The sequence below is a fragment of the Leptomonas pyrrhocoris genome (genome assembly GCF_001293395.1).
Source record: "Leptomonas pyrrhocoris isolate H10 chromosome Unknown, whole genome shotgun sequence".
In the NCBI taxonomy this organism is placed as follows: Eukaryota; Euglenozoa; class Kinetoplastea; order Trypanosomatida; family Trypanosomatidae; genus Leptomonas; species Leptomonas pyrrhocoris.
The window spans coordinates 183,264-203,141 of NW_015438360.1; the positions used below are offsets into that span (position 1 = coordinate 183,264).

The 19,878-nt window shown below is 61.3% G+C and overlaps 2 protein-coding genes across 2 annotated transcripts; both read left to right on the forward strand.

The window, feature by feature from the left end:
• Nucleotides 1–651: 651 nt before the first annotated feature.
• Nucleotides 652–9,936, forward strand: ABB37_02509 (hypothetical protein; the record flags this gene model as incomplete). Its single annotated transcript, XM_015799523.1, has 1 exon — nt 652–9,936. One exon carries the CDS (start codon nt 652–654, stop codon nt 9,934–9,936), a length of 9,285 nt encoding a protein of 3,094 aa, XP_015661125.1.
• Nucleotides 9,937–13,028: 3,092 nt separating this feature from the next.
• ABB37_02510 (putative protein kinase) lies at nt 13,029–19,790 on the forward strand (the record flags this gene model as incomplete). The annotated part of the gene is made up of 1 exon (XM_015799524.1): nt 13,029–19,790. The coding sequence occupies one exon, from the start codon at nt 13,029–13,031 to the stop codon at nt 19,788–19,790; it is 6,762 nt and encodes a 2,253-aa protein (XP_015661126.1).
• Nucleotides 19,791–19,878: the final 88 nt, after the last annotated feature.

Here is a 19,878-nt window from a genome sequence, read left to right on the forward strand (position 1 = left end):
CGTAAGTGAACTGGTGCCCTTGTTTCACGGCGGTTGTTTTTCATTTGGGGGTTGTCATTGGTCTGGCGGATTGTTCCGCGTACAGTAGGGGCTTACTTTTTTTTTGAAAGAGCATCTTTCCTTCTTTCTCTCTTTTTTCGCTCCTTCCTTCTTCTTTGTTGTTGTTGTTGAGTGCTCCGCGCACCTCAACCGGTTTATTGCCCTCCGCTTTTTGTGTTTATTACTGTTATTATTATTATTATTATTGAGCGCCGGTTCACCAGCGAAGCTAGGGCGTTCTTTCCAGCTGGTGCCGACACACCTTCTACAGGACATTCTTCATCTGTTATCGCACGGTCGTCGAGCACGCTGACTTCTCTTCTGTATCGGCGCAACCAAAACTTTACCAGCGAAGGCCCTGCACTTTTTTTCTTTGTGCTCGACCGGCACAGCGATTTTAACGGGAGTATTCATTTCGCATACAGTCACACATAGATAGCGTCAGGTCCTCTGTGTTTACCATCTCAATTGTGCACGAAGAAACACTTCACTGTAGATACAGGACAGTAGTCCTTCAGCCGAAAAGGAAGGAGACGAGAACGTACCATCACCGAGACGTTCGATTGAAGCCCCCATAGAAACAGCAGTCAAAACTGCGAAGTGCGACACAGCATGCAGTTCTCTGACTCCGAGTCCTCCGAGTCGTCCGCCGAGCCAACACCGGTAAAGCGACTGCGAAAGGCGTTGCCGCAGCGTCTCTCAGGAAATGGCCCAGACGCATCCGGTGGCCTCGAGAGCACTGTGCGTGCCTTCACTCGAACAGCATCTCCGGACACGTCTGCGAGGAGGGCAGAAGGTGACGGGGAGCGTGGCGACGGTGGAGACGGCACCCATCGCGGCAGCTCGCTGCACATTTCTATTACAGCTGGGACCCAGGGAAGCCCGATGACAACGGCCACGCGCGCGCGGGCGGTTATTTCCGTTAGCGACGACGAGGATGACAGTGATGACAGTGATGGTGCCGCCGCTGACATCAACAAGAGGGGTGGCATGCGTGCCTCTCAGCGGGTTCCGCCGTTTTTTGCGAAGAAGTTGTCTACCCCGTCTGACGCGGCTGGTGCCGCGGCTGCCACTGCATCGGCAACTCCAGCTGGCGAGTCAGCCCAAACAGCGTTGCGGCTCGCACAGTCGTCCTCGTCGTCCGTCTCGTCGTTATCGCTTGAGCTGTCGGGCGTACACCGTGCTGCTCCAAAGCCGCACGCAACGGAAGCGGGGTACAACCCCCCACAAAGTAGGCGGGCCGCCGTGCTCTCCACCTCCTCTTCCTCGCTGGACTCGTCTCGCGCGTCTTCGCCGCCGGTGGTGGTGGACGCCGTCGCCGCGCGCAGACCGGACCCGCGGCGCTCCTCTTCTTCATCGTCTTCGGCGTCGTCCCCCGCTGAGCTTGTGTTTCACCGCCTCTCCTTCCCCCACAGCACCGCCGCCGCCCACCCCGCATCGCCGGTTTCATCCACTCCCGCGTTGCCCCCCGGCGAGGTTCCCCGCACGTCAAAACCGACCACGACGGCGACGAGTGAGGCGAGCGCTGTTCTACGCCCTCGCGTGGTGTCCCCAGCAGAACGCAACGTGCACCATGGCGCCGCGGTCGTGTCCGACTTCGATGAAGGCGTCGACGAGGATGCGTTGGACAGCAGCGCTGCCAGTCTCACCGTCCAGGCCGCCCTCGACGCAGCTGAGCAGCGGCAGCTGCAGCAAGACCAAGGGGAAACGCCGCCTGCCGTGTCCGCCACCACACTGCACCCTCTCTCCACCACACAGTCGCAGGTCGGCACTCCGCTGCCCACGTCCCAGCGATCTCCGATGCAGGTCCATGTCGAGAGAGCGGAAGGGGAGGAGGAAGAGGCAATGACGATGCCGGAGGACGTACCTCGGCGTACCGCAGCGGGCAGACACGATGCCCACCTTGACGACGCAGACGACGCGACGGTTGAGAGCGTCATTGCAGGTTCGCAGCAGCTGCCCTACGATACGGCGGAGGTGGTGGAGGGTACTGCAACCAACACGGCGGCCGGCACCTTCTCGAGCATCGTCACAGGACCTCGTCGACAACCGCCACCGCCGCCGCCGGCGCTTTCCACCACCACCACCATGACGCGGCCCTCCCCTTCCGCGATGCGACCAGATGACGACGACGACGATGACGATGGTGTTGCGGTGGGCGAATGCGAAGAAGAAGAACACATTCTGTCCAAGGCGGACACGGAACTGACGGTGGAACAGCAGAACGCCCCCGCAACGTACGACACCTCCACCCACGTCACGTCGACCGAGGCGCCACAGGCGGCGGTGATGCACAGCACGTCTTTCCCCCTCCCGACTCGCAGCAGCAGCAGCGGCGGCGGCAGCACCCACAGCCACAAAGGCGGCGCACAGGGAGGGCAGAAGAAGCGGCCCCGTGCTGAACAGGGCACCGCCAGCAGCAACAGCAGCAGCAGCGACGCAGACACGGCCGTGCTCTCGCCTCCACAAACAGCGTTGGAGCAGAGCGGAACGCTGGAGGAAGATGACGGTGGCACGATGCGGTCTGTTGTGGCGATCGGTAGTGGTGGTGGTGATGGTGTGACGGCGGCGGCGCCCGTCGTGTGGGAGACGCCCACCGCGCTGGACCTCAAGCATCAACACTTTCTGCACCTCCCATCCGTGCACGGCGAGACACAAACGGCACCGCTACCAACGACAGCCACCACCGGGGATGAGTCTCCATCACGTCTCAGTGGGGTGCTGATGCCGCCGTCGCCGTCGCAGCCGCGTGTTTGTCTCTCTCCATACGCGACCTCGCTCAACAGCAGCAACGCGTCTAGTGCGAAGGCGAACCTGCATACAGGCGCTGCTGCGGGAGCTCTCCCCCCTCCTCCTCCGACGCCTCCACATCTTTCTAGCGGTGGTGCAGCTGGAAATGATAATGACAGGCAAACGTCGCGTGTGGAGAGCGGTGCCGGCGTGATGCGCATGGCTCCTGCACCGAGCTCGTCTTCATCCTCACCCTCATCTAGTCGGAGTGACAGCTCCAGAATTCATGAAGGCGCTGACCTCATACACCAAGCAGCTCGCAGCAAGCACGACAGGAATGAGGCGGCGGATGGCGGAAATCGAAACGCGGCGGTGGATCACAAGCCGGGCACTCGTGCCATGCCGGTGCTAACCAGTGGCGATGATGATGATGATGGTGACTTGATCAGCGACAACAAGGATGTACGCAGCGGCGCAGCACCGTTCGTCCGAAGCAGCAGCTTGCACTCGCCGACGAGCTCCTCCGCAGAAGCCCAGTCCGCGCCCGAGTCCGCACAGGTGGAAGAGGCGCTTCGTGAATACAAATTTGGAGGCGTCGGAGCGGCCACCGCGGACGTGCGTGCGGCCGCACAAGCACAGAGGAACGCCATGTATGACACCGAGGCAGGCGAAGACGAATTTGAGGAAGGCGAAGAAGGAGACGCTTGGGAGGACAGCGACGGCGCGGCGAGGAGCTCCGCAGAGGTGGACAGCCCCCACGAACTGCAGGAGGCGGGACGTTGGAGCGAGGTGCTGAAGGACATGGAGCTGATCGACTGCACGATGGTGTCTCAGGTGTATCAGCAAACGCTTCGTCGCCGCTCGCGCGAGAGCCACTCCGCAGCGGAAGAAAACGAGGAGTCCGGCGAGGACGTCTGCCTCTTCAAGGTCCTCTCCCTTTTTCCCCTCGTGGCGTCCGACGAGCGTGCACGGTGGAGCCGGCGCACAGAGGTGCAGCGACGGCTGCTGGACCTGGCGCAGGAAATGCGGAACACCCAGCGCGCACTGGACGAGGCCGGACTGACGGCCGCCGGCGTAGAGAGAAGCGCCTCCGTCTCGCTAGTCAGCAGCCACAGCGATAACGCACGCCCTACCCGCGCCACCTGCGCTGGCATCTCCGCGGTCTACGTCGACGCGAACTGCCGCCTTATCGCCCAACTCGAAGCCGAACCGTACATGATCCCGCTCCGCCACCTACTCCCCGCCGCGTGCGGCACCGGCCTGCAGGAGAACGAGATCGTGGCGCTGCTGCGCAGTGTGGTGTGCAAGACGGCGGTGATGCACAACGCCGGCTTCGTGCACGGGGCGCTGCACTCCGGCAACGTCCTCCTCTCTAGCTACGACGGCGACACCGTCCTCACGCAGCCGTGTGGGTTGATGAGCCAGTCGTGGTCTCTGCCTTCGGACTTGTCCGTGCTCAGCGTGGCGCGTGCGTGTGCGATGGCGGCGCACCTGCCGCGGGTGTGGGGTGCTCGCCGGTTGCACGTCAAGGCGCAGACCTCCGCGCGACTCGGTACCCCGTCACGGCCGGACATCAACGAGCTCGTTACCTATCACAACATGGCAATTCTTGGCTGGGACCGCGACGACAGCGATGCAGAGGATGGCGACGCACGGGGAAACAGAGGAAACCCTGCGGCGTACTCCCCGACAACCGCCGATGACTTGTACGCGCTAGGCTTGATAGCATTCCTGCTCTACCTCGGCGTACCACCGTTTCACACAACCTCGCTGTGGGCCGCAGTGGAACGGCTGGGCGTGCTGGCTGGCGACTACGAGGCGGCCATGAAGTCGTCGTCGCGACACGCGGCGCGGTACCACATCGCGGCCTTTTGCTTCGGCGAACGCGACGCACGCAGGAGCGACAGCGCCGCTGCGAAGCAACTCCCCGACTTGTTCACCTGCGGCTACGGCAATGTGCAGCGTCACGCCGTGGGCCGTCTTCGACCGGAGTTCGAGGAGGCGCTGCAAAACTTTATTGTGGACTGTGTGGAGGCGTCGTGCGTGGAGGCCGTCCGTAACGGCGGCGGAGCGAACTCCCACCGAATCAGCGAGGACGCCTCGGGCAACACAAGGAAGAACAGCCGCAGCTGCGGCCCTCATTACCGCACGGCGCAGGACCTGCTGGATACGCATGCGCTCTTTCAGCGCTTCGGCGTGGCCGGCGCGTCGGAGGCGGTGGAGGAGGGGGAGGAGGGGGAGGAGGACAACACAGCAGAGACGCAGATGCGCGACACGGTGCACCGCTTGGTCTACCCCGCGTTTTGCACGTGGGCGCGCGCGCGTGCGGAGTGCGGCTCCGCCCCGCACCTGGCGCGGATGCACAGCAATGCGCTCTACACGGCCCGCTGCATGGCCCTATGCGAGTCGCTGCATGCGGTGAATGCGGCAGAGCATCCGCCAGACCCAAGTGCGCCAGCCGCAACGACGGTGCTGTCAGTCCTCTGTCCGGAGGTGGCGGGTAGTCTTCAGGCGTGGCAGCCGTGGTTCCCCTCTGTCGGCACAAGCGCAGATGGGCTACACTGTGTGTACGGTGTGCCAGCAGGGAAAGGCATCGCGACGGGCGCGGAAGATGAAGACGACGCGCACACGCATGGAGCTCAACCACGAGCGTCGACGCGCAAGAGCGCCACGGCGGTTTTAGAAGGCAGAAGCAACGTCTCCTCGTTCATACGGCCCTCTGGTGGGGAGGCGCCGGCGTGGCGGACAGATGCGCACGACACCGACGAAAACGCCTTGAGTGACGACGCGGAAGATGCGCTGGCGAGGCAACTGCTGTGCTGTTCTTCTCCTTCCACCAGCTACTGTGAGTTCCGCCATTACCCCCACCTGCACGCCCTCGTGCTGGCCAACAAGCAAAGCGACTCCTTTGGCCTCAGCCGTGCGTTTGTGCTGTCGCGGCTGTCCGACGTGGCGGACACGTTAGTGCTGCAGCAGCTACGGGACTGCACTATCACGCTTCTCGCTCCCTTCCGCTACGTCGTGCTAGACGGCGTGGTGCGGTGTGAGGTGCGACTCGGCCCGTGTGAAGCATGTGTGCTGCGCGACGTCCGGGACTGCCCGGTCATCGCGGTGGCGGCGCACCACATTTGCGGTGCGGAGGTGCACAACACGCAGATCAGCTGGGCCGGGTGTAGCGACCAGGACGACGGCGCCCCTCCGCTGAAGGACAGCCGCAACGTGTCGTTTTCACTCTACGGGCTCGTCTACGGCGGCCTCGTAGAGGACTATAAGCGTGTGGGCCTGCCGCTGGAGCACGCGGCGGCGCTGCGCACTCTGGAAGGCCGTGTCAATGGCAGCGGTGCACAGGGGGACGAACAGCACACGGGCGACGGCGTGCACCGCCGTATGTTTGAGCTCTCCGCAACCACCGCTAACGTGGGCACACGCGACGAAGTTGGCTTGTGTCTCACGCCGGAGGCGCCCTACGCCCACGCCCTGCTCGCGTCGGGCACCCGCTACGTGCATCGCGGCAGCCCTGCTATCTCGTCAACCGAAACGGCGAATCGTCGGCAGCAACACCAGGAGGAGCAGGCGGAAAGCGATGTGTATCATTTCTTTGGTGAACTGCACGAGAAGGATGTGTTGGTGTGCGATGTACACGGCAGCAAAGAAGGAGAGCTGCCGAACGGCGAAGTCAGCCGTCCTGTTGTGTTTCTCCACGGCATACTGGGCGATGCGACGGTCGAGCGCTGCAGCTTCTGCACCGTCGTGGTCACCGGCACCCCGGGCAGCCTGCAGGTCGTCGACTGCCACCACTGCCAGCTGATCGTCATGGCGCGCGAGTGTGTTCTGGAGCGGTGCACGCAGGTGGACTGCGTAGCGCTGGTGACGGAGTACTTGTTGGCGAAGTCGTGTGAGGCAGTGCGGGTGCGGCCGCTGTTCCTTGACTGCCCTTTCAGCGACGAGGTGCTGCAGAGGGTGGTGATGGGCAGTCTTGGAGGGCAAGAGGAGGAAACGGTGATCGCCGCGTACGAGGACGGCCGGTTCGACCTCCTCAACGCCGTACTACGCGGCGTAGGCCAAGGCGTCAACGTCGAGGAGAGCAAGCTGGTGGTGGTGGAGGACATGCACTACTACTCTCACGGCAAGTACAAGAGCGGCGACGATCATGACACACAGGACGAAGACGGTGGCAGCGAGAGGTGGTTCTCCGTCTTCACGGTGCCGTACAGCGCGGTTCACTGCCGGGTGTTGAGAGAGGGTGGCGGGCGAGAGGCAACGCCGAGTGACGCCTCGGAGGTGATGGCTGCTGCGGCGCAGGCGTTGGCGGAGCACCTCTCCCTGCCCGCCTACACGGAAGTACTGCAGCGGTATGAAGACGCCTCGGACGCGAGCCCATCCGCTGAACAGCGGCACGTCCAGCACACCGTCGCCTTCCACGATTTGCTGGACTGCTCCGTGCTGCGATTGCGTGGTGCGGTGTGTCCGGTACGAATGGCAGAGCGGGTCGCCGCAGAAGCCGCCGGTGAAGATCTCACGGCACGTGCGCCGACGCTCAGCGACGTGTGCGTGTTACGCGTGCAATTTGGTGTGCTGTACATCGAGGACGCGGTGAACACACTGCGACTCAGCCATTGCGTGGGTCCGCTGGACGTGGTGGTGTGCGCTGCCACCACTGTCGTCATGGAGCGCTGCATCGGTGTGCAGCTGCGTACCGCGTGCGTGGACTTCCGGGCGACGGACTGCGCTGGCTGCCACGTAGCCCTGCACGTGAACAATGCTCCGCAGTACCAGCGCTGTACCAGCATGGAGACGTCGGTGCTGAACATCACGGCGAGCGGTTTTGACGCTCTCCTTGCGGCTGCCGAAGTGGATGCGTCTTCAAATCGATTTAACGCCCCGCTGCTGCTGACACAGTCGTGGGAGACGACGCAGACGGTGAAGGCACCGACGCCGGCGCTCACCGCAGCTGCCGTCCACGCGTACTGCACTGGGACGGTGGCCGCGGTGCCCGAAAGCCAAACCACGACCTCGCTGTGCGAAGAGCTTCTTGCCTTCCTTGCTCGTCCCGAAGGAGCGAGTCGTGGCCGCGCTCCACCAGCGGAGACGCCCGTTATTATGGCGCTGCTGCGTCAACCTGTGACGGTGGTGTCGCCGCTGCCTGGGCTGTGCGTGAGTCCGCGCGAGGTCCCGTTTGTCGAGGAGCTCGAGATGCAGGTGGCACGGTGGTCGCAGCGGCGGGCGCCGGCGTGCCGCAACAACGTGGTGGATGTGGCACTGCGAGCGCTGGCCGATGTCTCCAGCGTTTACCTCGACGTCCCTGCGTGGACGGCGGCGGCAGCCGGGGCCGCCGAGGCAAGCGCACAGAAGCCCCCCACCGTCACAGGGGTGTCGACCGCAGAAGAGGAAGCGACACCTGTTGTGCACAAGGACGTCGCAAGGCCGGCGCCGGCGGAAATCGAAGAACCACCGCAGCAAGAACAAAACGGGCGACGAGAAGTCGGGGAAGGGGAGGCGGCGGCGGATCAGCCCGCTGCTACCGTTGTTTCTGTCCCTCTCGTACGTGCCGCCGTTGCTGCGAAGGAGCGCAGTGCCGTGGTTTTGGCCAGTGCATCTGATAGGCAAGACATCATTGACGGGGAGGAGGGAGACGGCGCGGAGGAAATCGCGAATGAGGAAGAGGAGGAGGACGTTCAGCCGAACGCGGAAGCTCCGCAGCTGGAGGCGCCACCTCTCCAGGTGGCCACGACAGACCCCACGTCGCAGATGGCGCGAGGCCTCTCGGATGCAGCTGCGGTGGTCGCGGCGTCTTCTCCGTCCCTGCTGGTCGAAAAGCGCGAGGAGGAACCGCACGCAGAAATCGCCACGGCAGCAATCACCGTAGCAGCGGCCGCTTCGGAGGTGCACCGCGACCCTGCTGCGGGTTTGAACGTCGCGACGCACGCATCCCCGCGCACCTCTGTCGGCTCCTTCGCTCCACCTCCGCGCTACTCGGAGCCGCTGTCGAGTCACTCCCCGGTGGCCTCCTCGCCCGATCCCTCCGCGACCGTTCGCACCATGACGAGCGAGCACGACGATTACAGCAACTGTGCCAACGCCCTCTGCGCCACCACCACCACCATCCCCGCGCCCAGTGTCGACGAGTCGGGCGACTCGAGCGTCGGGACACCGCCGCTGGCGCCCCTCCCGGCCTACGCGTTGTCCGCCACCGACGTGGGCGCCTCCTCCACGATGGAAATCTTCAACCCCACTTACCAACGCGCCGTTGCTGCGACGGCGATGCGGCTGTTCGACGAGGCCGACGCACCGGCGCGACACGCAGCTGTCACGGGGGGATACCGGCCGGTGCACGGGATAGATTCACCGTCCGGCCAGCAGCCGACGCTGGTGAACGCGTCTCCAGTCATCACCGCCGCTCTGACCGCGGCGCGGGGCGGTGTGCCACCGCTGGTAACCACGGTCAACCGTTTTAAACGCAGCTCCGAAGAAGACTGGGTTCACTCCCCACCGGTGGACACGCCAAGCCGACACAGAGATGACGATCATGAGGACAGCAGGCGCCACGGCGGCGGTAGCGGTGCGGTGGAGGATCGACAGCCCACCGCAAACGCAGCAGCCATGGCGGCGGCAACGGCGACGGAAGCCGCGGCGTTTCTCACCGCGATTCCCGCCCCAGTGCAAGGGGAGCGGGAGGACGTGATGGGGTTTTCTAGTCAAACATCGTCGTCCGTGCCGTACTACCCCCACCGCGGGGTGCCGGCGTGCGACGACAACACACCACGCGTCGCTGGGTTGGAGGAAAACGATCTAGGCCGTCCAGCTGGTGCACCGCGGCAAACAACGAATTTCCTCCACTTCTCAGAAGACTCCTCGTCTCGGCGCGGCGACTCCTCGCACGTGCCGTCGCACGTGGCGGTGAGTGGGACGTCCCCGCCCGTCTCGCCCGGTGAACACCGCATACCCGACAGCGACAGCTTTGGGGTGCCTGCCGTTGATGCGGGCATGCGGGAGCTGCTGCGGCAGGTGGACGAGGCGCGGCAGCGCTACGCGCGTCGGCAGCAGCAGCAGCCACAGCGGCAAGGTGGGCGGCCGTCTGAGGCGTTGAGGGCGCGAGTGAAGTCTGCGGTGGCGAAGGTGCAGTCCGTGAGGGCACCTGCGGAGGTGGCCGAGGAGTTTACTTGCTAGGTGGAACAAAAGCAACGGGGCCTCTCCTTCCTTTCTTTTGTACTGTTGGCCGGTTTTGAAGGAATGTTATTTATCGCACCTCGCGAACAACGTTGACGATCTTAGGTTGCGCTGTGGCAAGCGGTTTACAGATCACTAAACCTTACTTTGCTGCTTCGCTTGCAAGGTGAAGAACTCTGGCCATCTTCGCGAGACAGTTGGCGAAAACGGCGCCCCTCTTCTTTCTATCTCTTTCACTGTGGCGTGCTGCCTTGAAATCTCTTCTCTCTCTCTCTCTCTCTCCCCCCTCCCTCCCCCCACCTCTCTCACTCTTTTCATCTCCTTCTCAAATACTCTTCACTTTGCTGCTTTTACTGCTGCTTCTGCGCCGGCCCTGACCGCTCTCCTCTCCCTTCGCCCCCTCATTGTTGTCGTCTCCGTTCAAGGTAGGAGCACCGAAGGACTAAACCACAAAAGGAAAGCGGTTCGTAGTAGGTCTGTTTTTGTATTTCTTCCGCTGTCCCGTCTTCTCCTTTCTTCTACCGAAAACCAAATATATCTTGTACTGTTGTTGGTCCTCCTCCTTTCTGCGAACAACGCGAACTGTGCACACAAGCAAGAAGAGGAACAACCTCCCTCGCGGGCCTGTGGGCTAGGAAGATCGCTGCCGTGGCCTCGCTCCACCGTTTGACGAAGTCCAGTGTGTTTCTCGGAATCGTTTGAGCATTGGTTTTCTACGCACATTACCCCAACCGAGCGAGAAGAGTAAATAAAATTCAGCTGTGCTGGGCAACTGGAGGAAACCATAGGCTTCATAAACAGTCACACAAGTGCACAGGAGAAAGGTGCGTTGTAGCACCAGAAGTGCAAGGTTATCTGCTACTCTAATTTTTTGTCCTTTCTCTATTTTTATTATCTGTTCTAAAAATAATCGTCCGCTTTGTTGTGTGGTGTATCCCGTTGACTCTCTTCGCAACGGAAAGCTGATTTTGCGCATTTCAAGCGCTCTCCATCGATCACCTCCTCGTTCCTTGTCTTTCTTTTCTTTGCTACTTCTCGTCGTTGCGCAATTCATCGCTCTATTCTCCGCTCACTGCTGGTTTTTTTTTGTCTTTTCTGAGTTTTACATTCTGTCAGCTGGGGTACGAGGGCTTTCGCCGTGTGGTAGTACGTGGTCCTTGTACGTTTCTAAAGCGCGGGCTGTGCCGTGAGGGGCGGGAAAGACTCTTGCCGAAGGAAGGTCCGAAACCTGCCTTGTTTTGCTTATTGAAACTCCTTTTCTCCCTCACTTATCTATCAGAAAAAGAAACGGACGTTTCACGAAAAAGAAAAGCCAAAAGAAGAAAAAAAACAGAAGGACCTAAATTATTTTCTTGTTATTTTTTTCAACGCATTTTGAACACCTCCCACTTGTCGCTTACCGTTTTTTTTTCCTTTCATCTCGTTTTCGTTTGTTCTTTCTTCTTCCTCAAAAGATTTCGCTCTTCACTTTCCCTTCCTTTTTTTTTTCATGTCGGTTCGCACCACGCCCATTTTTGGCTTTCTCCATTCGCAGCAACAGCGTTTATCACCACAGAGTTGGTCGTCGCCTGCCGTATTTAAATGTATGTAGCATTCGGAGGTCGCATTTCTTAAAGCAGTCGAAGAAAAAAAGAAGCATCGTCGTTTGTTCCGCATCTTGTCTCCCACCTTTCTTTCTTTTCTTCAGAGCACTTTACCAGTGTGTGTGTGTGTGTGTGGTGGGCGGTTCATTGTATGTATGTGCGCCGTTTTCGACACTTTTTCCTCTCTGTTCTCGTAGGTGTGTAGAGGCATTTCGCTCGTTTCTCTTCCTGATTTATCTTTTCCTTTCTATTTGAGACGTTGGAGCACGATTGAGGAGCCCTGTCATTTTGTCGTGGTTTGGTCTAACCATAATAAAGAGCCTTTCTCTTCCTCTTCACGTTCTCCGGCACATTTTGGTTGTTGCTGTTTTGAGTCGGTTGCTTGTTAGAGAGCCTCGTGGTGCAGATACACTGTCCTTACTTATATATAGGTAGGTAGGTAGGTAATCTGCGGTAGCCTACGCTGGTTTCTTCTCTGCTTCTTCTTTTTGTCGTCTCCCTCTCCCTCCCCCCGTGGGTACGTGCCTCCTGCCTTTGGTGGGCAGCTAGTACGGACGCTGCGAAAACTCTTTCTTCTCTTCCTGATCCTATTTTTCTCTTTATTATTATTATTAATTCCTATTTTTTATTGTGAGCCTTTCCTTTTTTGTTTGTTTTGTTTTTCCCCACTCTGAGTGTGCGCGCTTTACACATTGCGGCTGATAGGTGTGTAACACAGCCCGCACTCTTTGTCTTGCCGCGTACACAGAGTTTGTGTATTCTTCGATATATATATATTCTGACTGTGTAAGATCCCGCTGGTGTGTTATTCATCTGAGTGCTGTCGCTGCTCTTTTGTTTCTGGTGTTTGACTCTAGGTTTTTCTATATATATATATATTTGCTTTCCAGCCATTCCTCTGCTGTTTGTTTGTTTGCTTTTATATGGGCACGTGCGTACGTATAACACATATCTGCTTTGGCACGCGATACGGTATCTTTGCCGTAATTCACCTTTTTTAATTCCCCCCCCCCTAAGGCAGTTCTTACAACCGTTACCCAACTCACTTTTGTTATTGCTGTCATATTTCTTGTGGTAAGTGGCTTTTAGTTGATTGTCGTTGACGGACAAAGTAAAATAAGTTCACCACTTCTTACGTGCTACACGAAGAGGCTTTCCTTATCTCGTTCGTTGTTTTCTATTGTTTTTCGTCTTATTTACTGTTTTACTGGTCTTTGTTCCACGTCTACGTGTGCTTTCGTGCCTTCTTAATCGCATCGTTGGCCGTTGTATAAATTTGCATAGTATTCTATATTGAGTTTCCTCCCTGTTGGTTTGCACTTCGACTGCTGTTGTTGGGCTTCTATTTAGGTCACTGCAGCAATACAGCAAGCCATTCATATGTTTCTCCATCTGCCCGTCCGCAAGCTTGCTTTTGTATGTTTCTCTACGTTGTTGTCTCAAAGAAACACTTCGTTTCTCATTATTATTATTAATTACTTCCTAAAGTCCCCGTGAAATGAAGATAAAATGGCGTCGAATGCAGACGAGAACGACACACGCCACGTCGATCCATTGTCGATTGGTGCGCCGGCGACGTCAACATCTGCGGATGCTGCCGACAGCGACGCGAGGGTCGAGGTACAGGGTGCGTCGGTGCACGCTGTCGCGTCTATTCTTGCCCCTCACTCGACCTCCGGTAAATCCGACCGTCTGAGTGAGTTGATGTCGCCTCCGCTGCTCTCCACAACGCAGTGTCAAGACATCGAATTGCCGAAAACTAGCGGCGCGGTCCGCCCACCGCCTCCGGAGAAGCCGGCGACACCGCCCCTGAGTCCGGTGGCGGCAATTTGCTCCGTGCGGCTGTGCGCGCTCAGCGACGCCGTTGAGCTTTCCGCCGGCTCCTTTGACACCTTTACGCCTGATCCACCGCTGACCCAGCGCGACAGCAAAGGGGAGCCCTCGCCTTCCGCGCCACTGACGTCTGCCAGCGCTTCTTCTCCACTCGCACGCGTAACAGCAACGGAAGACGCGGCCGCATTGTTTGGTGATGATGCCTTTAGTGTTCAGAGCCGTCGGGCGTTCTTCAGCGTCGCGGCAGCGCCAGGCATTCCCCGGCAGACCTCCCCCGTCGCGGCCGTGCCTTCGGCGATGTGCGACAGCGCGGATAGCATTCAAAGTCAGTCCTGCTCCTCTAACGCTGCCGTCCCCACGATCGGGGAGGCCGTCGCAGATTTGTTTCACCATGACCCACCGCTCGCCCTCTCCGCCAATGCATTCAGCCGCGCGTCGAATGCGCCACTCACAGCAGAGGCGTCCTCCAGCTTCAACGACGCCACCGTTCGCAGCCTCCCCACCTCCGCTGCCCGTCGCCTGTCAAACCTCAACCACGCGAGTGGTCACGCGATTCTGACGCCCGCGGGTGGTGGAGGCGGAGAGGTGTCCGCGGCAGCGTTTGATGCCGTTCCGTTGGCCACAGCAGCTAATCCGTCGGCGATGCTGCCCGTTGCCCTGACCAGCGAGCACCTTCTCTCCTCCTTCTACCCGACGCATGGCCTGAGCCAGTCCTCCGGCTTCTTTCAAAGCGGTTTGTTTCTCGCGCTCGAGGACGATGCAGACACGCCGGCTGCGGCGATGGACGCGCCAATGACGCCGCAGAGTTACTCCAACTTGGTGCATTCCCGCAGCGACTCACCACGGCAGAGTCTCATGAGCAGCCGTCACCTCGCAGCACCGGGCGGAGACGGCAGCTCCGGCAGCACCACCAACGCGGCGGTCGCCAATGTCAGCGTCGGAAGCGCCTGTCGCCGGTCTTCGCAGCGGGGGAGGGGCGCCGCGCCGCTCAGCGAGAACGAAGGGTGGGCAGCGTCGGAGACGACCGACCTGCGCGCCCCCGACGAGAACGCCGACGGTGTCGTGGTCGCGCTGCAGCAATGGGAGGTGAATGGCGGCAGCTGCGGCGGCAGCTGTGGGAGCCGTGGCACGGACAACACCGCCCAAACGAGCATGAACACCTCCGTCGCCTGGACACTATGCGAGCGGCACGGTCTCACTGGTGGTCCTACGACGTCGTTCGGGAGCATTCATTTGATGGGCAGTCACGCACAGCCGTGCACGAGCGCCGTCGATCCGGCGGACATTCCTTCCACCCCCACCGACCTGGCGAACCTGCCCTACCCGCCGCCAGCGCACGCGGAGCACCGCCGCGGTCGCCACCACGGTGAGAGTGACGACGATGACGGCGACGAGACGGACAGTCGTGCATCGGACCAGGAGGACACGGACGCGGAGCCGGAGGTGGTAGAGACGAACACGCTGCTGCGTGCACGCGCCGTCTCCGCGGACGGACGCAGCTCATACGAAGTGATCAACGAGAAGTACGTCTTGTACGACCTCGAGCTCGGCAAGGGCTCCTACTCGCGGGTGCACCTGTGCTATTGCCTGCACGACAAGTGCTTCTACGCGGCGAAGGTGCTCGACAAGGTGCGTCTGAAGCGGCGCCAGCTCGGGTCAGACTACGATTTGATCAAGATGGATCAGGAGATAACCATTATGAAGCAACTGCAGCACAAGAACATTACTGGCCTACACGAGGTGATTCGTGACCCTAACGCCCGCTACGTCTTCCTCATCCTTGAGCTGGCGGAGTGCAAGGAGGTATTATCGATGAAGGATAATGGCGACGTCGTTCCCATGGCCAATGGCCGCACCGACTACCCCGAGGCAACGGTGCGGCACCTCGTGCGCGGTGTGCTGCACGCCCTGATGTACGCGCACTACCTTGGCATTGCTCACCGCGACGTGAAGCCGTCGAACGTGCTGACGACGGCGCACAACACGGTGAAGTTGTGCGATTTTGGCGTAGCCGTCCTTGTGGGCGAGTCCACCATGCAGCTGCGCCGCGAGGGCAGCGTGGCCTTCCTGGCACCCGAACTACTCCTGTCCAGCAAGGTCGACGTGTCGCGCTTCGTCTCGCTGGCGCAGTCCACGCACCAGGGGTCGCGAGACACGGCAGAATCGGGGGAGGGTATCAAGTCGGACAGCCTCCCCGCAAGCGCCTCCAACGCAGCCACAACGGCGGTCTCGTGCCACGCAACGGAGCTGATGGAGGAGGTGGTGGCAGGGCAAGACAGCGGCGACTGGGAGTCAGATGCACTGTCGAACCCGCTGCTGCCATCCACGGCACCCGCAACGTTCAGCGTGCAACAGCAGCAACAGCTCCGCCAACGTCTGGTGTCGCCTACCGTTTCGCGCCAAGTGTCGGCGGAGTTCAGTGAAGGCAGCAACAATTGTAACAATAGTAACAGTGTGAATATGAATAGGAGCGGCGTTGCTGCTGCGGCCTCGGCGAGCACCAGCGGCTTCCCTCCGCTGGCTGCTGTCAATGTCGCACCTCGACAGCGCAGCCGACCCACCAACAGGTCTTCTCTACGAACGTCGTCCCTCTCCCTCCGCGCCAGCGCTGCCGTCGCCTCGAGCGGGACGGGCGCGGCTTCGCAGTACGCTTCGTGGCTGTCCAACGCGTGTCCCTGCTCCACCGTTGACCTCTTTAAAGGTGACGTCTTCTCGTTGGGGGTGACGGTGTTCACGCTGCTGATGGGGCGCCTGCCGTGGCGTGCATCGAGCGCATCTTCGCAACTTGCCGCCGTGCTAGACGAGCCGGACCCGTTTCTGCGCTTGTACAAGCAGGCCTACGGCGACGGTTACACCTGGCCGCCGGCGACGCAGGAGGCGTACGCACCGTTTCTGGCTTTTACTCTGCATAGCGCCCCCCACACCAGCAACAGCAGGTTCGCTGCGTCACGCGTCGGCTCCTACGGATGCGGGGAACGTTATGGCAGTGGACGGAGCGGGGATCGGCGTGGCGGCGTGACGCCGCTGGAGACCCGTGCGGTGTCCTCCTCCGACGATGACGACGACAGCGAGGGTGGACAGGAGAGGTCGCCTTCCATGGACCCGGTGCGTACTTCAGCACCCCGCATGCCGGTGCTCACCCGCGCTGGCTCGTTGGATGCTGTGACGACTGCGCCGAAGAACACATCTCTGCACTCCAGCCACCGCCGCTCCAGCAAGGCGGGCTGCACCCCAGATACGGACTTGACGACGACCACGACGCTCAGCGGCACGGTGAGCAGCCGGAGCCCGCCGTGTGGCGTGGCGGGGACCGGGCTGGGCGTCGCTGTTGACGCCGGGTCGCCCTCGTTGCCACCGGTCGGCTCCGACGGCACGCCTCGTGGTCCCGCTGCCGCACCGCACGTCGCCTCCGGCCAGTTCACGCCGTCCAGCCTCATGCACAGCATGATGGAGGGCAACGTGTGCACCTTTCCCACTTCAGCGGTGCCCAACGAGCTGCCGTCGGCGGGGCCCTTTGCCGCCGGCGCTCGTCGTGGTGAAGCGCATACCCGGTTGAGCTCATCTCCCACAGAGCTACCGCGGCGGCACAGCGAGGCCGCACCGGAAGCACAACACGCGGAGGAAGGGGAGAGTATCACGCGGGACGACAAGAGCAGCCCTGCACATCGAACCTGCCAGCATCCGCTGCCTCCTTGCCCAAGTGTCGCCGAAAGGGTGCTCGAATCCGCTTCCGATCGCGCAAGCGCTACGGCCACCGCGAACACGCACACCTACATTGGGTGGATGTCGACGACGGCAACGTATCACCAGGGAAGGAGCGGCGCTGTGGGGAGCGTAGATCCTGAGCGTCTCTCTGCTGAATCCCGCACGGTGCCGCCTACAGCGGGTGATGCGGGCGAACGGGTTGGGGACACGTCGTTGCTGCGCTTTGCAGAGTGCAAAGGGGCCGAGGAGACGGAGCGGCGATCGGTGGAGGCGGTGCCGACTTCTGCGCCTCCACCCCCTGCCAGTTCTACTCGTGCGACCTCCGTCACCGCACATACACAGAGCGGCGATGACGGCATGCGTGTCAACTCCATCACGCACCTCAGTGAGGCAAAGACGGAAGCAGCGGATGAAGATCATGCGACGATAGAGGAAGTAGAGGGCGCAAATGCACGGTCGGCAGGCGTTGGCGCAATAGAAGACGGCATCGAAGACGACGAGGGTGCAAGGAGCGAACGGTCAACGGCGTCTGCGACGGCTTTGCAGAGCGCCGCGCCTCGCACTCACCACGAAGAGGTAGAAGAGGAAAACCGAGAGGAGCACGAATCCGACAGCGACCATGACGAAAGCCAACCAAACGTTCCGCGTGAGGGACACAGCTGCAGCGAGCACTACGACGCAACAGACGAGGAGGAAGGAGGAGTCGACAACAGTCCCTGTGACGAGGACGACGCAGAAAGCGACGGACAGGCCGACAACGGTCATGCGGGGGTAGACGGCAGCTCCGACGACGAGAACATCTACGAGCAGCTCTACGAGGAGGGCCATCCCTGCCGCTACTACGCCGTGGCCGAGACGTGTCCGCTGCCAGCGCTGGGCGGCGAGGGCGGCACGCGGGCGATCAGCGCCGCCGCCGTCGACTTTGTACGCGCGTGCCTGTCGCTGGACCCCGTGCAGCGCCGTACGGTGTTTGAACTCTTCCACCACCCGTGGATTTCTGGTGTGCTGGCGGACGGCAGCGGCGGCGACGAGTTGTCGGCGCAGGATCGCAGTCACGGCGCCTCGTCTTTCACCGACGAGGACGACGGTGACAAGGACGACAGCGATGCACACAGTACGCACCGAGACTGTCCATCTGCGGGGCAAAACGAGAAGAAAGAGGAACAGGAGGTCAGCGACACGAGTAACACCGCGAGGGATGCGGCTGCTGCTTCAGAGACCTACGCGGCCAGTCGACTCCGCCATTCGCCTGCTTCGTCGGGGGTGCCGCCGACTTCGCTGGATGGCAGCTGCCTCAGCGCGGCGAACGTGGAACTCGGCAGCAGCCGACGCACCGCGGAAGAAGGTGAGCGAGCTCTGCTGGACAGCACGGCGAGGGACGTCAACCCAGTCGACGTAGAGACTCCACGAACGGCTGACAGCAGTGCAGGTGTCAGGGCAGCGCGAGTGGCAAGGCTGCCCGACGGTGCTGCGTCGTATTCTGCGTCGGCCGACGCCACCACGGCGCTTTTCAGCGGCGAATCAGAGAACGTGATGATGACTGGCACGAACTCGACGCTGGCGGCGACCGCGACAATGGTAACCACCGCGAGCGGAAGTGAGCTCGGTGTTGAGGCAAACTCGCGCTGTCCTCTCCGCAACGAAGTCGCAACGAGCGCATCACCGGCAACCGTCGCGGGGGAGTTGCTGCACTCTCCACCCTCGCCGGACGCGTTGGCGCTTCCAATGAGTAACCCCTCGCAGCCGCAGGCACTCGTCGTCTTCCTGTGCCAGTCCACGAACGATCTCCTCGAGACGCTGACGGTGCAGCGCAGTTTGGAGGTACGTAACGCGCTTGTTCAGCCGCCGCCCGTCGCGGCCTACGACTTCGGGTCTTCCAATTATCCCCCGTTCCATCACGCCCGTCAGCTATCCTCCGCATCGTCGCGGCACCGCCTGCTGAGCAGCCCCTACGGTGACCGCAGCAGCGGCACGACATCGCCGTCGTTCGACTTGAGTGTAACGGCGACGCCGTTGGCTGGCACGCGTCATCACGATTCCCGTCAGCCCAGCTGTGAAGCACACGTCACGGTCAGCGGGTCCTTGTTGCGGACGCCGGTGACGGACGAGACGGCCGATCGTCTCGTGCTCTCCGCCGTCTCCCAGTCCTCGCACTCCACCACGACCAACTCGAACAGCGTGGGGGTGGGCGGTCCATCAGGCGGTGGCGTATGCGACCTCCACCGCACACCCAGGGTGGCACGGACGTGCAACGCGGACCTCCTTCTCCACCGTCGACGTCGCTCTGACAGGGTGACGGCGCTGCGGAGCCGCTGCACGGTGGGCTCCAGCAGCGCGGCGACTCCGTCCTGTGTGACGGCGCAGAGCAGGCCCATTCGTGCAGCCACGACGTCGCACGTGGACAGTCTGCGGTGGTCGACTTCCTCGGACCGTCACGACTCCTCGCTGGAGCACGTGTTGGAGGAGCTGGAGGCGGACGAGGGGAAGGGGGAGGGCGACAGTGAAGAGCTGAGCGCCATGACAGGGTCGTTGCCAGAGTTGCTGACTCCGGCGTCGCGTACGGCTGCCACAAGTGAGGCCGCCGAGGAGGCGCCATCGTCGCCTACGGAGGGAAAGCCGCCGTGGCATGATCAGGCTTCGTCTCCACCGTTACAGCCGCACGAAGAGGGCGCTCTTGCATTCCCTTTACGCCGCTTTCTGGAAGAGATTTCGCTACATGACAAGAAGAAATGACCGGGAATGAAAAGGGAGGAAAGAGCAGCGGTGAGCTGAGCTCACTTGCTCCACGTCGTGTGGTTGTTGCTCGGCGTGGATGCCAACT